The sequence below is a fragment of the Limulus polyphemus genome, unplaced genomic scaffold, assembly GCF_000517525.1.
Source record: "Limulus polyphemus unplaced genomic scaffold, Limulus_polyphemus-2.1.2 Scaffold439, whole genome shotgun sequence".
NCBI classification, from domain to species: domain Eukaryota; kingdom Metazoa; phylum Arthropoda; class Merostomata; order Xiphosura; family Limulidae; genus Limulus; species Limulus polyphemus.
This window is the reverse complement of record NW_013666049.1, coordinates 328156-341766: the sequence shown is the minus strand read 5'-3', so window position 1 is coordinate 341766 and position 13611 is coordinate 328156. Positions and strand designations below refer to the sequence as shown.

Sequence of the window (13611 nt, the reverse complement as noted above, 5' to 3'; positions counted from 1 at the left end):
CGACTTATCTGCTGTAAATCTCTTGAAATATCGAACTATCTGCTGTAGACCTCTTGAAATATCTTACTATCTGCTGTAGATCTCTTGAAATATCGAACTATCTGCTGTAGACCTCTTGAAATATCTTACTATCTGCTGAAGACCTCTTGAAATATCGAAGTATCTGCTGTAGACCTCTTGAAATATCTTACTATCTGCTGTAGACCTCTTGAAATATCAAACTATCAGCTGTAGACCTCTTGAAATATCAAACTATCTGCTGTAGACCTCTTGAAATATCGAAGTATCTGCTGTAGACATCTTGAAATATCGAACTATCTGCTGTAGACATCTTGAAACATCGAACTATCTGCTGTAGACCTCTTGAAATATCGAACTATCTGCTTGAATTTCGCGCACAGCTACGCGAGGGTTATCCGCGTTAGCTGTCCATAGTTTTGAAGTGGTAAAGAAAGAGAAGCAAGTCAACACCACCCACCGCCAACTATTGTCAGTCTGAATAGCAAATATGAACATGGCAATTTTCCATACATTTATTTAACCATAAATGTGGTTTTGTGTAATAAACTACATTTCTGAACATAAAGTCATGTTCGAACATTATTGAAACAGCTGCGATGCTCCTACAACTGTGTACAACTCATGTAAGCGTTATTGCACATTCTTCAGGAGAAAGATGTCTTTAAGCTATTAAAAACATCCTCTTTGAGCAAACAAGCCTAAAAAATATTTTTTTCAAATAATGAGTTTAATGGATACTGAATATTAGGCTTCCACCATTAAAAATAACTCGTATTTTAACAATTTTCACACATGACACAAATGTTTCTGAGCAGTATTATTTAAACTCATCTCTGGTTCAAACACTACTACAAAACGTCAACCCTACCTTGTCACATGAACTACTTAATGCTGTTTCTCTTCAGAATCTAACCCTCTTTTTTACTGCTTTACTTCATATTAATTCTTAAAGTAGTGATACTTGTATTAAAACATTTTCTATGTATGTACTTATGTTTAATAGTATCTTCGATAAAGTTGCTATCACTTATTAAGTCATGTTCTAAATATCTGTCCCTAGTTTCATCTTGCATCTAACCAGATACTTGAAAACTGAATTTTTTCATTATCATACAACTTTGAAGTAATTTTCTGATCAGAAAATACATAAGGTTTGAAGCTGCATTCTGAATAGAAAGATACAAAAGTGGATGTAATATGTTCCACAGTAATCTTTAATCCTTATAAAGTGTAGAAACAAAGATAAGCACAATGAACTTTCGAGAATGAAGGTATGTAATGTGTTATTAGAAATGGAAAATGCACAATTAATTAGAAGTCTTCAGTGTGAGTTATTATCTTACTATGTTTGACAGCAAATAATCAATAAAACAACTACTCCTTTTACCTACCCCCCCCCCTGTAATTACATCATTTTGATTTTCATTCATAAATATAAGGTTAAGGCTTTTAAAAATAACTTGATTTTAATTTTTGACATTTTGGAATAGATGTGTGGTCGTTCTTTTGTTGTAAGTTTTCAACTGAATTTCATCAAATGTTTTTAAGTAAGATTAATCCCACCATTTAACAAATTTTGAAAAACTGGTCAAGAAAGTAAGTTTCATTTATGTGTCGTTATACCTAATCTTCGTTAAAGTCAAAGTGAATTTGTAGTAACATAGAGCTCAAATACACCTCACTCGTTGCCAGAATTCTGGAAGTGACAAATGTAATGCGTTAAATGATAGTGGTTAAAGCCAAACACATACACACAGATTAAATTTTAGGTCTCGGGTCATCCTTGGCTTATAAAAAAAAAGGTTAGTAACAAGTGAATTAAGTTATTATTCCATTGTGAGTCTTGCTCATGTAACAAGTGAATCATGTTATTATTCCATTGTGAGTCTTGCTCATGTAACAAGTAAAAAAAAAAATGTCTGTTGCTTTAGCCACATTGGCATTTACTTAATTATTAGTTATTGAAATTAAGGTGAAATATCATTGAAAACACAAAATAACTGCATCCTCTATACGTATTGGCTAAGATCATCGAAATAATTTTCATAAAATATTTGAGAATTACATCTTTTGTGACATTACAGTATGATGACATTCAGATGAAAAGTATTGTGTACACGATGTGATTAATTAAATATTTGGAAATATGCAAGAGAAAAGTAAAGTTTTTGGTTTATTTGAATAATAGGGAGATTTAAAATTAATATCAAGGTTATTGAAGCAAACGCTTAAAGAAATGCAGAATGGAAAACAGTTTGTAAAGTGTAATTCAATGATGAATTGGTTGGTGAACATCAAAAGCAGAAAACTATAGAAATACACCATCTATTTTATGATCTTATAATACCACACTCATACACAAAAAACTTACTCATACCACATTTGTACTCAATGGTTTCTTAAAAGCTTACTTTATTCAGAGTACAGAAACCAAGTTACAAGAAAAGATGAAGCACAGCACAATGATTGTAACACGATAATGTGGGTGTTAAACATCACACAATGACAAAGTGCCAGTTTGCAAAGTAACCACGTTTACACACGGTACAACTTACTGTAAGTTACAGCAAGTTTCAAATCTACTCATGAGACGATTGGCATTTGGTGTGCAAAAAACTTTTAGTTTAGAACACATTTAAAACTATGATATTCTTGTTACACAAAAATGCAAGCTATATAGAAATATTCTCCACTTGAAATAATTGATTTAAAGAAATTTTAGGTGCTGATTTCTTTTATACATACATTTAACAGCCAAAAAAATTTATCACTAATAATCAACATATTTTACAATTTGAAATAAGAAAAGTTACATATGGATGAAATAGTCCAACACAATTCAAAACTGCATTTCCAAAACTAGGGAAAAAAATAAAAAAGATGGCTAAGAACAAAAGATAATTATATTTAGAAGATAAGCTCATAATACCTAAAATACACATATCAACTGATCTTAAAATCAAGCCCCACCTATAATAAATTATTTCTTTCCTAGTGAGTTAAGCCTCTTTACCAAAGTTCTCCTTACATATGTTATCTTTCTTTATATCAAAAATATGAAAGATAAAAACCTTTTTTTTTTTTTCACATCACTATATATCTCTAATTCTTGTAGATGGTGGATAAGCTGTGACACAGTTAATCCAAAAACAATCTAATAAAAAAGCCAGGATTAATTAACTTCATGTCAGAATTCACCATATATGAAAAGCAGTTTTTTGTCTTTCCAGTATTAAACTAAGTTTGATTTTAGTTTAGGCCAAAAATAAAACAAAAGACAATCTGTAAACATACTTCATGATCGCGACAAGTTTATTTGCTGGGTTTATAATTAATAGAAAAGTTTATTTTTAAGGGTTAATAAAGGTTTAAAATGAATAATAGTAATGACAGCAACATCTATCTCTAAGAGAAAGGCAGTTGAAACATGTAATTTAACTCTTGTCTCAGGTTAATTTTCTACTTAATATACACTTATTCGGGAAACCTTCTTGATTTAAAAGCCAACATACCATTTCATTTTAGAATCTTTAAAACTTGTATAGTTTCTACTCGTAGGATTATTTCGAGGCATACGAAATGAAAGCAAAACTGAGAGAAAATAATGAAAATAAAAACAGTCCCCAAACATATATTTAATGTACAAAACATTATCGTGCCATTCATTACACTACTATGAAAAATATTACTATTAATCAGGCACAGAAAGCCCTAAATTACAACACTAATAGAATTTCCTTTTCAGAAATACTCTATGTATAGTAGTAAGGATATGTCACAAAAAGAAAATATTTAAGTGCTTTCTTATGAACAGAAATGCACTAGATATATTTGATGCAATCGCCAAGCACTAATGGTTTATGTTATGAAAGCAGATGAACCCAAAATTATGGAACTTACTATAACAATCAGACGAACAAACATTCAGAAAACACAGGACACATGTGGTGATGAAACTGTACATGCCCTAGGGAATTTTTATCACCACTGTTATTAGAGAAAGAGGTCAAGATATGCTGACTAAATAAAAAGAAAGTCAGATCTCTAAATGTGGCTTACATTCATACACTTTAAGCCACAAAATTTTACTTGAGACTCAACTGTTATCTCTAATTTCTGGTAAAAACTTTGTATACAAAATCTTCACTTAATATATATCCATCAAACAAATATTTTCTTTCAATGTTCCAACTAACTCTTGCATAAAATTTCTGTAAAAGAGTTTGACCTTAGGTACACTTCACACAAGAATTGATGGCTCTTAAAACACATAAAAATAAAGGTTTTTTTTTTTGCTCTTCAGTTTAAATACAATAGTTCTGATATTTTTAATGACATCCATATCAAATTCTTAAAGATGTCTTATTCTGGCTGCTTACATAAATCCAATTCAGAACCACAGCAATTCAATAAACACTAATCAGGATACACTTCAGAAGTTTACCATCTCTTTTAGTTATAGCAGACACGTAATCATACTTCTCACACCAGTATTTACTAGCCAATCATCCTCCAGTAATCAAACTTAATTGTATGAGATGGACACCAGAGTAGTAAAAACCACCAATTCAACTGTACACCATGCTGTATGGGCCTCAAGGTAAAATCGATAAATCTACAAAGGACTGGGTCCCACGGTGCAGACCTTAATAGAATCACAGATTCCCTTCTTCAGTCAGTCCTTACTTTCTTGGAAGTCCTAAAACAAAGTAAATAGATAAAAGAAAATGAAGTGAAGAAATCTGTAAAGCTTTTTTTAATGTATAATCAAGGTGAATAATAAAATATTAAACATTAGTTTGTAGCAGAGTTCAACAGTACAATCAAGAAAACTTATTCAGACACAAGATTATATAAGTAATAAAATACGTATAGGAATGACAAAATAAGACTTATTCAATGGAACTGTAAAAGGATAGACTGTTTGTGTCTGTAGCTTGGCTGAAGCATGTAATTAACATCAATGGTAAAATAATAAAATAGGTTTACCTAAAAACAATGAAAAAAATGTGTCTATTAGATTTCTTCAAAAAATGCAACAACAAGTGACTAGTTGTATAGAAAAGTAATAAACCTATTTCAGGAAGTACATGAAACAGATTTAACCTACAGGAAGTCAGAAAAAAAGTTACAAACATAAAATATCACACTTTTTTTTTTTTTACTTACCCTTCTAATGAAGTGGCTGGCCTTTTGACAGCAACAGAGTTTCTCACTGCAGCAGGAGCACCATCTAAAGAAAGAGCTAAATCCTAAAAATGCTCGATAAACTTTTCCAGAATATTATATATATGTTTCATGGTAAAAGTATTTAAAAACTTGTGAACCAATTCAGTAACTGTCTCAATAATTTGTCATAAATATATTTTTCTACAAATCTATACTTTAGAGATGTCATATTTTGAAAATCTTCTGTTGAATAATGTTGTTGATAATGGGTCTTCTCCTGCAATATGTTAGTTCAAAATTACACAAACTTAATTAGGAATAAAGTTAGTAAACTTAACATCCTAGGGTAATTTTCTTTAGCTACAATTCCATCAATCATTGTGAGGGTGATGAAGTCTTGAATTTTTAATGATAACAACTGTCCTTTTTTTAAATACTGGAAACAGTTCTCATAACTGAATAAAATAACTGGAAAATTAGTTTCTTCCAATCTCTACAGAATCAAGCATTAGGATTGTTTAAAAAGCTAGTTATGAGCTCAACAATTGTTCAATCAGTAATAAATTACATAATTAATTAAAGATAAATAAAATTAGCAAACTAGATTAATCAACAATTTACTAAGTACAGGCAAATAATAATTCTTCCATAGAAAACACTACATATACTTCTTTTAGTGGTAATAACTTTTTCTTCATTTATTATTAAACACAAATTTATACACTAGCTATCTATGCTCTGACCACTGTATGTATCAAACTGCAAGTTTCAGCTTTATTAGCCTTTCAACTTACCACTGAATCATGGTGGGGGTGGGGGGTGCATAATAATACAGAAGAAGAATTTTTAAATTCTCCAGTTACCTAAATCAACAATTTACTAAGTAGAGATAAATAAAAATTGCTGACTAAATTTATCAATCCATTTGTATACAGTGTAATTGAATATCCAAGTTAAAAACAGAGTACTTCACAACTACACAGACATGCAAAAGCAGGAAAAGTTCAAATGGATTGGTCTTGATGAAAGAGACCCAAACTTGACCGAGTCAGTTGTAATACTGCAATGAGAATCACTGTATTCGACTGCATGTATTGGTGAGTGTTTCACAACCACTGATCAAAATCACAACACAACAGTTGCTAGATCTCTTGGTGAAAACATTCTTGAGGATGAAGGTATTTTCATACAGTAGTACATACCAATAGTGACTTAGGAAAATTTCCTTCTGAATTGTAGATAATATATTTCTTCTTCAATGTTTCAATACTTTATATATATATATATATATATATATAGTGTGTGTGTGTGTGTGTGTGTGTGTGTGTGTGTGTGTGTAAAATATTGAAACATTACAATTCAGAAGTATACATATATATATATTTCTCTAACTATGCTTCTAACACAATTATAAAGATGGATCACTTACATCCATTACAACAATAAAAAAATAAAATAAATCAGTGGTACAGTTACAAATGTTATTAGCTACTATATATAGCATATCATCACTAAGAATTTAAAAGTACTTCTGTAGTATTATTATTCTGGCATAAAACTTGTTACTACAAAAGAAAAAAACACAAAGTGGAAAAAGGATAGTGCTATTTATGCTGCTAATGATAAAGTTTGTTTATATTTATAGTATGTTTCTGAATTCAAACTTTCAAAGTATAAGTAATAAAAATATACATGGCGGTTCCAGTTATATTTCTCTTCTTGGTGAGGTTGTAGTTGTATTATTATTATTATTTTTTATATTAAGTCATAATAGTATACACCACTTCATTACATTTCTTTAATAACTTCAAACCAGAAATACATATTTTAATCTTTTTAACAATGTAATAAATCCTGCTCCCAATTTTTCTTAAAAAAAATAAACTGAACAGCAACGACTTCCTACTGATTTTGAACTCCTAAGAATTAAAAATGTAAAAACTGCAATAAGGCAGACTTATTTCTCTTGTTTAACTCTCTCACTTGGATAAGTGATTTTGCTCAAATATTATTTTTTATTGGACTTTCTGGCAAGTAGTTCTAATGACAAGTTGCTAAAATTTTTTTCTCAACATATAAAAAAAAAGTTTTGAGTGAATAATGATAATGACAGGTTGTCTCAACAATACATTATATTACTCGTCTTTAAAGCAAAGCATTCTTATAACAACAGTGTAGTTAGTCTCAATTTCATATTTTATTCTGATCTGTTTTTACAGTATTATAAAGATTGTAATAAAATTAAGTAATAATTTGTTACTGACTATGAGCGATTGGTGTATCCCAAATAGGCACCCTTGGGCAGGAAAATGATAAATATAAAAGCTAATTTAGTTTGATTTTATTAGTTAAAAACAGTTTAATTTTCTTTGCATTCTGTATAACATTTTTATAATATATAATTAATATGTTTAAAAAATTATACATTCAATTAAAACAATTGTTGAGATTGATCTATCTTTTGTTCCTCAGGGTAACTCACCTTGTAACCACCTGACCTGTGTGGCAGGACCATAACCTTTTTCATTGCGAGCAGCTATCCTAAAGATAATGGCAGGTTTCATGGTTGTATCCACATGGGCAGAGGCCAAGCTGTTGTTGTTTACCGTACATGTAGCCTTAGGGCCACAATAAACTCTTACAAAGGCAAGTTGTGAAGGGTTAGATGTCACTGTGGTCTTAGCTCCATCCCCCTGTCCACCTGTAGTGGCTGACCTCACAGCAAGGTAAACAGAGTACTCAGTAATTTCTCCTGATGTATTTTGTGGAGCTTCCCATGACAAGTGTGCTCCATCTGCCCCCTAAAACATAAAATAGTTTAAATTGAATCTTATTGCAAGCTTCTAGAATATCTACACCTATCAAACAGGAAATGATGTATACTTCTTTTGGTTCTTATAGAACAGAATCTTACATTATCTTAACTACTAAAAGATAAGCATACTCATGCTTTATGCCCCTTAATAAAGAAATCATTAACGTATGGTTTGACTGGTTCTTATGCGAAGAGGCTTTTACTATCAACTAGATGAATAAATCACATTTTAGCTATACAATCTCTCTCTCTCAAAGAACTCGTGTAACTTATCTGTACTTAATTATTGTGAAAATAAACAAACTGTTTTTTAACAGGCTATTAATTTTAACACCTGAAGGAAAGATGTTGAGTATAATATAACAGCAACTATCTATCTTAGAAGATTTTAAAAAATCCAAGCACACATTGTCACACATATACTACACACACACATACATGTAAATTTTGGGTACAAACTTTGGTAAAGTTTATCCTAGCAGGTGAGCTGTATGCAGAAATAGGACCCACAGAGGAATTGTGATAAACCATATACCAGATTTAATCTAAACACCCAAGTGAAAATTAATCTAGAATGAAAAATTAGTAGTTATAGATGTTAAACCCACATTGCTCCACTTCTCAAACCACATTTTACTGACTGCAACCAGTTGTATAAAAATAGTTGCTCCTCATGAAACACAAGTTCAACTAAATATAATAATTAACAGGAATAAAAAATAGGTCACCAAATACACATCACAATACCATAGTGGGTGGATATGATCAGTAAGTGTGTTCAAGTATACTCTTTAATGTTATTTACTGTTTTAAAAGAATCAAAAGTCTCATTCACTATCACAAGAACATTCCCTGTGCTATAACACTATATATATATATCTCCCGTAGTTGGAACAACTTAAATAAACAGTCAAGTGCCCATACAGATTTCTCTGTTTTTTTTAAGCACTACACAATCAAACACATACCCTAAAAACAGTAATGGTTGTGTGATATTAAATATTAAAAATGATAGTAGTTTACATTACACCACTCTTCACTGGCCCAAATGGATTTCCAGTAAGAAAGTATCCAATACTACTCCAACTATAGTTTATTTGTTGTACGTCACTGCCAATGAGGCTTTTCATTCAATGGTTAAGCTCATAATACCAGCTGGATTATAACATACATGAGTCACTTATGGGACAACAAACTTTGGGTTGCAAAGTGTCCTAACTAATGGCAGGTGACATTTAGTAACAACTGTGTGATTTACATCATATATGGAATGACAATAATTTGTGTTACATTATTCTTTATTGTCCAAGTAAGTGTTTATAGTAAGGAGAGTGTACAACAGAATTTCAACTATACCTTGCCTGTTGTATGCTGTTGCCAATAAAAACTTTCACTCAATTCCAGACTTCATCAAATTATGACATGAAAAGTCATGGTTGAAACACTATTTTTGCATTTATCATAATGCTTTATTAGTTTGGTACAACTGTTGAAGCGCTGAATATAGCAGTTAGAAATTGTGTTCACCTATTCACTGACTAAGCAGATAGTTCAGATTAATTCCCAACTACAGAGGTTCTAGCAAACACAATGAACACTTTATTACATCAATAAGATGACATAAAGCACAAAACACTTCAAGTACCATGTTGAAGATAGAAAACATTATGAATAATAAAAAAGTTACATTAAATTCAATTGCAATATACAGGAATAGCTTGACAGTACCGGAATGTACACAGCCAAGTGACCATCTTTGGTCACTCCAAGCCTCTGGAGGTTTCACTTAGGTTGGTGGGAATAGCATGCACAAGCTACATTTTCAGATTTACTGAGACACAAATGAGAAATATATATGGCACATAGTGTTTCTGTGACATAATACTCTAGAACCAGATACACTTTCCTCTATATGTTATTTGGTGTGTGACAAAGAATGAAAACAAATGATCCTATAAGAATCACATGGAGTGTAACAGTCACTGTGATGTAATACCTACCTATATATGTTAGTAGTATATGTCATGTTCCTTCAATTAAGGTGTTCTATGCTAAGTCAGCTTTAACATGTCTTACAAACTATTCTTGTGAAAATAAACTTCTGAATCATCCACTAAGTGGCTATCTATTAGAGTAAAATAACATACACTATTGCAATTTATACATATATTAAGTATAGCTCAAGTTTTATCTAAGTTATGTTCTGTTTGAATCTAATAATCGTATACTGTGGACATTAGCTGAAGGTAAAGGTGGGTTAAATTTTTTTAAATTAATGTAATTACTAATACGAAACCAACCTTAAAATAATTGGATAGAAAAGAAGATAATCTACATTTATATACCTTAATAATGGTTTCCTATTACCATCACCTATTGGCCCATTTTATTGGCATAATACTTTAATGGTTTCATTTGTTAGTCTATTATAATATATATATATATATATATATAAAAATCAGGCTCAGGAAGTTACCTTAATTTTTTATGCTTTTCTCTCTAAGGTTAAAGATAGTTATTTTCTTACATGGACATTTAAAGAAAATCTTCTAACATAGTATATTCATAATAAACTTTATGTAAAGTTATTCGACAGTAATAAAATAACACCTCATAAAAAGTCGACAATAACATAAACATGGAATAGTTTATTGTGATTCTGTTGGATCAAATACTAATGAGACTCTTAAAGAAGTAAACTGCATTAATTTACACTTCTCAACAATTCACAAATGCATGATTTTATCATAATAAGATGATCACCACATTGTATACCTTGCTGATTTTTATCGCAGAGGGAGCTCCAGGAAAACCTGGTAAGCATGTTTTAAAGGCTGAAATTTCACTCCAAGGACCACGACCACATGCATTAATGGCAGCTACACGAAATTTGTAGGCTGTTCCTGGAAGCAATTCTTGTTTCTTGAGCATAGAGTGATTGGGAACTGACACCACATCAATGTCCTGCAAATACAAACCACCATCATAATTACTGTATAAAGCTTGTAGACAAAAAGAATGCCATACAGCTTCCACATGAAATAATGTTAACTGACAGATAACACAGTCAACATCATGTATAACAAATCATACTAATCATTATAAAGTAATAGAAATCAGCACATTTTCATGGAACTAGTTGTAAACATAAAGTTTATCACATAAACAAGTTAGTATAAGATAATAAAAACATCTCTGTTCATAACTATAAAACTGTAAACATAAAAGCATTAAATATCTCATTATACATAGATCAACTATGCACAAACTACAACACATAAACATAATGCACAAAACAAAGGAACTAGATATTTAAATATTTTAGCTACGATAAGGCAAGACTCATCATTATAAAATAGTGTCTTTCATATATTGTTTATACAAATTAGGTATATGACGATATGTCGTGTGATGTGAAATGTAAATAAATCAAGATTTGACAAATGTTATTTTAAACCTTTAACTTTCACTTGAATATGAAACACGGTTGCCATGAACAAGAGCAGCCTGAAGTAGATACTCAAAATAACAATATGATGAAGCCGTGACATTCTGCTAACAAATAACACTCACAGCCAATTTCTACGTTGTATGTGATTTACCAGTCTATTTATCTAATAGATTTCAACAAGTAAAACATCAAAATATCTTTGATGACAAGGAACCCACTTTGAGACTAATAATGCTTGGAGACAGCTTGAATGGGTAATGAAGAAAAACTTTAATATAAGTTTAACATAACAGCAAATGTATAACATTTTGACCAGGTTTTGTCATCATCACCTGATCAGTGATTGACATTATAACAGTGGTTTTGCCATTCCATAACTATATTACTACAAATTCCATTTATCTTTTGTTTTGTGCAGTGTATAACAACTAGAGTTAACAAACATGAAACAAAAGAACAATTATCAACAACTCAATTATATTCCACCAAATATATCTTTACATACAACATTACTACCTTCTATGTAATATAATGTCAAACGTAATCATAAACAGCTTTGTCTTTACATACAACAAAATTAGAGACAATCAAAAAACTACTTTTACTCAAGTAAATTTCCAAGACCACAAAATATTACTGCTTTAGTTAAGCTTAATGAGCTGATCTTAAGATACTATAACATGGGGCATTTTATCAACTTGGCAAAATTGTTACCTACGTACCTTCACTACTCGGAAGCTTTGATCAACACAAGCACTGGTCAATAACAAAAATTAGATTACACATTCATTTGCAACAGAAACTCTTGAAATAGGCTCTATGTAACTAGAAAAGTTTTTTACAGATATTTAGCTAAATGTGGCAGAAAGAAAGTCAGCTGGAACCTTGCAAAATATCACATATATTGAATAGCAGTGTAAGTCTATGAAAGAACAATTTTCAACCTTTCATTTTAAGAAATATTTTTCTATAATATATTTACTGGTTATTTTAAATATTGGTTCAGGATATTCATCAAATATTAAAACTAAATCTAACTACTGTATAACTGAACAAACTATCACACTCATTTTTACTGTTAATAAACAACTCACATCTTCTTTTCTCTCAGACTGTTCAGAGGGTAGGAAAAAATGGGTAACTTGTGCAGAATTCCCTTTGAAGAATCCAACATCATACCAATGACTGTCTCTTTTTATCGCAATTTTTGGAGTTACTTCAGATATTGGGATGCCCTGTCGTGCAAAAAACATACAAAGCAATGAAAATGGTGAATTTGAGATGGAGATTTTAGTTTATATTTAGAATAAATGTTAGTTTGTTGTCAAGTGCAAAGTTATGCAATGGGCTATACATGTGTTTAGCCCACCAAATGTATCAAAACTTAAGTTTTTGGCACATTTGTCCTCAAACTTATCACTGAGAAATTGGGGGGTCTATATAATATATTTGAATTTCTTTTTTTAGCTTCCATGTTTAATTAAACTTTCAACTCTCAATGCTAATGTGGCTGAAAGTAAGTTAACTTATTTAACCACATTTGTTGTTGTTTTTTAAAGGAGAAGCCTCATGGCTACTATGTTGAGTAAAACACATAAAACAGCTCAACTACAAAATTGTAAAGCAAAATCTTTTATCACTTGAAAGACATTACAAAAAAACAATAAACCTAGCTTTTATCCCTATAAAACAAGCCAATACTTAAAACATACTCAAAAAGACTTGTTAAAGATTTCTTTAATGATTCCCTAATCACGGTTGTAGGCTTAGAAATTAACTGTAAATATTTCAAAAATTAAGCCTGATTTTTCAGTAAACTAATTTAATTTTTTTCTGTAAAATACTTACGTTTTCAATTCACACTAAAGAAACAAATGTCTTTTCAAGATTAAGAGTGATTAGCTAGTCCAACTAAAATGTCCCAAAATTATTTCAAACAATGCTTAGAGTAGATTTATAGGCTATAGCCATTTAAAAACATTTCTTTAGAAGGAAAAAAATCTTCAAGTTATAATTTTCTCACACCAAATAACCATTTCATTTTATCTTCATTTAAATACATTAAAGTCAATTCATATACAAGGTAAGGGGGGGGGGGGGGAGAAGAAAGAGGCAACTGCTCAGGAGCCCAGTCGAATGAAACCTAGTTATGCCA

At 30.7% G+C, this 13611-nt stretch overlaps 1 protein-coding gene across 5 annotated transcripts in view; it reads right to left on the bottom strand.

The window, feature by feature from the left end:
* Positions 1-2402: 2402 nt before the first annotated feature.
* LOC106458284 (host cell factor 1-like) overlaps positions 2403-13611 on the bottom strand; it is a 100412-nt gene continuing 89203 nt past the window's right edge. For all 5 annotated transcript variants that reach the window (XM_022384452.1, XM_013917776.2, XM_022384456.1 and 2 more), the window contains 5 exons: positions 12551-12691; positions 10781-10969; positions 7673-7991; positions 5191-5254; positions 2403-4720 (listed from right to left, as the gene is read on the bottom strand). In XM_022384452.1, the coding sequence (XP_022240160.1) occupies positions 4693-4720; positions 5191-5254; positions 7673-7991; positions 10781-10969; positions 12551-12691 (741 nt within the window). In that variant the 3' untranslated portion in view covers positions 2403-4692. The remainder of the gene's footprint in view (positions 4721-5190; positions 5255-7672; positions 7992-10780; positions 10970-12550; positions 12692-13611) is intronic.